Source organism: Hyperolius riggenbachi, chromosome 7 (genome assembly GCF_040937935.1).
Source record: "Hyperolius riggenbachi isolate aHypRig1 chromosome 7, aHypRig1.pri, whole genome shotgun sequence".
Lineage (NCBI taxonomy): Eukaryota > Metazoa > Chordata > Amphibia > Anura > Hyperoliidae > Hyperolius > Hyperolius riggenbachi.
The window spans coordinates 274,939,319-274,942,675 of record NC_090652.1 but is presented as its reverse complement, the minus strand read 5'-3'; the positions used below and the strand labels follow the sequence as shown (position 1 = coordinate 274,942,675).

Here is a 3,357-nt window from a genome sequence, read left to right as displayed (position 1 = left end):
GGGCTGCACAACACAGCACACAAGTGATCCCTCCCCCCTCTGTGTTGTTTTTTTTTAAATAAATATTTTTTTTAATATTTATTACTATTTTATTATTATTATTTTTTTTTACAACCCCTCCCTCCCCTCAGCCGGGCAATCACGGCGATCGGCTGTCATAGGCTTCTGCCTATGAGAGCCGATCGCTCTCTTGTCCCCCAGTGCCACACGGCTGTCCCCAGTACAGCGCTGCTGCTGCTGCACATGTAAATACACGGCGGTTTCCCCGTGCAACAGTCAAGCAGGAGATGCGCACAGCCTGTGCTTGATCTCCTGCAAACTGCCGCCCCAGGACTTTACGCCGATTGGCATTAGGCGGTCCTGGGACTGCCGCCGCAGCCACGCCCATCGGTGTGACGCAGTCGGCAAGCAGTTAAAGGGAACCCAGGGTGAGAGGGGATATGGAGGCTGACATGTTTATTTCCTTTTAAATAATGCATTTGCCTGGCTGTCCTCTTGATCCTCTGCCTAGAGGTCTATGACAAATCTGACAAGATTAGTTGCATGCTTGTTTCAGCTGTGTGATTTAGACCCCACTGACCAAAATGCTCAGTAGGACTGCCAGGCAACTGGTATTGTTTAAAAGGAAATAAATATGGCAGCTTCCATAGATCTCACACCTCAGGTGCCATTTAACAGTAGGGATGCTTATTTGGATTCCATGGCATTGAAATTTCAGCATAGCCCAATCACGGAACACAGAAGCATTGGACCAATCAGAGAATGCAGAATTTTTCAGCGAAAATTGGATTATCATGGTAATTTTAGACCAATCACAACACTCCGTGGTATTCGAAATACTGCAGTAAAATTCTGCATTCTCTGATTGGTCTAACACTTTTGAGTCAAGTTGAAAGTATTTGGCCAATCAGAGAATGCAAAAATAACCCCCCAAAAAGTCCTCGGAAATTGGTAGGTAGAAATCAGGAATCCGTGGAATTGGCCTTGGACGAAATCTGAATATCTACTGAATCAGAAAGCACCATTTCTGACCATCCCTACTAACAGTGTGTTAAAGGTAAGGTAGCAGGTTTCTTCCCTGCAGTCTCTAGACATGGTTTACCGATGGGCACCAAACAGTTCCCTTCCCCCACAGTGCTTCTTTCCTATCCTAATTGCACCTGCGCTCATTTTAATTGCTTCTAATAATCGATTCAGATTTCAATTTCCCCTCCATCTCATATGGAAATTGAGGCATCAAAGAAATATTTAAATTCTTTTTTTTTTTGACACCTGCAAATTTTAAAGTCGGCTACAGATGGCGCATAATGAATTAAATAGAATTAACTATTCAGTAAGGTGTGAAAACAAGTACCTATGTTAAAAAGAACATGCTGCATATAGTATATGTAACTGCATTATGATTTGGGTAGTTTTACTAAACATCACATGGATGGTCTTTTCACAACATGTAAAAAAAAAAAATAATAATAAAATTCAAGTTTGTATAATGTGTATGTTTTATATATAGAATCATGCACAGTATATAAATTTAAACACACTTAAGTAACCTTAAATTTAAACACACGTAAGTAAAATCATTGTGCTGTGCCAGTTGCAGTTTTAGAAAATAACGTCCACCCATAAATTATTATTATTATTTTTTTAATATAACATTGAGGGCTACTGAAATTTTTGTACCATGTCAAAAAATGGTTGGTTGGCCATATCCTAACATCCAATTTTTGTAGGCAATAGGCATTCAATTGCAAGTTGTAATGAGGCACTGAACCCAAAATTTTACACTTTTTTTGTATAAAACACTAAAAGGTAAAACAAAAACTTTCAAACGCATAACAAAGCCCATAAGAGGTCAATATACAATTCATAGCAAGTATAAAAAATGACATATTAATATAAAGATAACAAACATTCACAGTTTCCTTTGTTCAAGAGAAGAAACAAAAAACAATATACAAACCCAAAATAAAAGGATATATATACCCAAAATAAAAGGATTTAAATTAATACCTTGGGTATTTTTTTTTCTTAATTCAAAGGTACCATATCAAAGTATATATATTTGAAAAGAAATAATATCTCATATTAAAATATTACAATCAAATGATCAAAGCACCCTCTCCATCACCAAAAAGAAAAGAAAACTCTCTCCCCCCCTCGTGCTCTTGAGTACGACATTCTGAAAAACTCTGTCTTGGACTGATTTCCCTTAAAGTGCAGATTTTTTTTCAGTTTCAAATCTGAATAATGTGTTCCTCCAGACTCTGGGCACAGTCACACCATACTTCCGATACTCGTCCTCTTTTTGTTTGTGGTTGATCTTCGACAGATGGAACGCAGAAACGATGAAGACGGAACGCGCAGTTTCGGAGAACTGCGTCAAGCCACAGGCGATACTTTTTAATTCTCCCCTCGTCCATGCTTGCCCTCAGTACGGTCCAACAATTACTGCTTCGACTTCTTTAGACGGTCGTCTTTCCTTCACCAAAAAGTTTATCATCCCTTCTGATTTGATAAGCAAGTTGCACCCAAGGAAAAAAATTCCAAAGACGACGGTGAGAGAGAGGACGCACATGACTGCGATCTGAACCACTCGCATAATAAAGAGGTTCCTCTCATCCACGGTGGAGCCCTCAAGTCCATCATCTGTGACCACAGAAGCCTGGGTGCAGCAGCCCAGGATGCTGCCCAAAGAGTTGCTGCTGTTGGAGAGGAGAAGTCCGACATCTGTCTGGTTCATCTTTCTAAAGTTCTCGTGTCGCGACGAGCTGTGGAACAGGTGGTCCTGCTGAAACCGGCGGAGAGGATTCAAAGAAAAGAACCCATTAATCATCAGATTTGCCACCTGCTCGCTCTCTCCTGCTGGTTTCGCACGGAGGGTGGGGAAAGAACAGCGAAGAGAAGCGGAAAAAAAGACTCAACAGCTTTCTCGCAGTCAGTCTTTTGAGTGTCTTTTTTTTCTTCCCGTACAATTTTAATCAGTTTTCTTTTGAGTTTGCAGGCAGCCAAGCAGCAAAGAAAGCTTCTGTCTTTATCTGCCTATGGTTATTATAAAGCTTTGGAGCCAACCATTAAACAGAGGGAGGCGTTTGAATCCATTAGCTGGCCTCTTTGGAGTCATAAGGAGAGAGCACCACCTGCAGGTGCCTTTTAGTTACAATATATAAGCTGATTTTCCAAGGGGGAAAAAGCCATCGTCTCTCCTAGCAGGCAGTATAATTCCAATACGGTAAATCTATCTGAATTAGTGTTAGTGTATTTATACTCAAGGGCACCTAAAATATTGCCCTGATCAGCATTGAAAAATACCTACTGTGTTATTTATTTTGCGTGCATCAAATAGGTGTGCCAGGAAAA

General features: G+C 40.3%; 1 protein-coding gene across 1 annotated transcript; it reads right to left on the bottom strand.

The window, feature by feature from the left end:
* Nucleotides 1–1,627: 1,627 nt before the first annotated feature.
* Nucleotides 1,628–3,041, bottom strand: RPRM (reprimo, TP53 dependent G2 arrest mediator homolog). The gene has a single exon (XM_068245772.1). The coding sequence runs from the start codon at nucleotides 2,831–2,833 to the stop codon at nucleotides 2,429–2,431; it is 405 nt and encodes a 134-aa protein (XP_068101873.1). The 5' UTR covers nucleotides 2,834–3,041; the 3' UTR covers nucleotides 1,628–2,428.
* Nucleotides 3,042–3,357: the final 316 nt, after the last annotated feature.

What these genes read in the sequence shown, in the direction of transcription:
- RPRM (XM_068245772.1), bottom strand. Translation starts at nt 2,833, where the DNA reads ATGATTAATGGGTTCTTTTCTTTGAATCCTCTCCGCCGGTTTCAGCAG.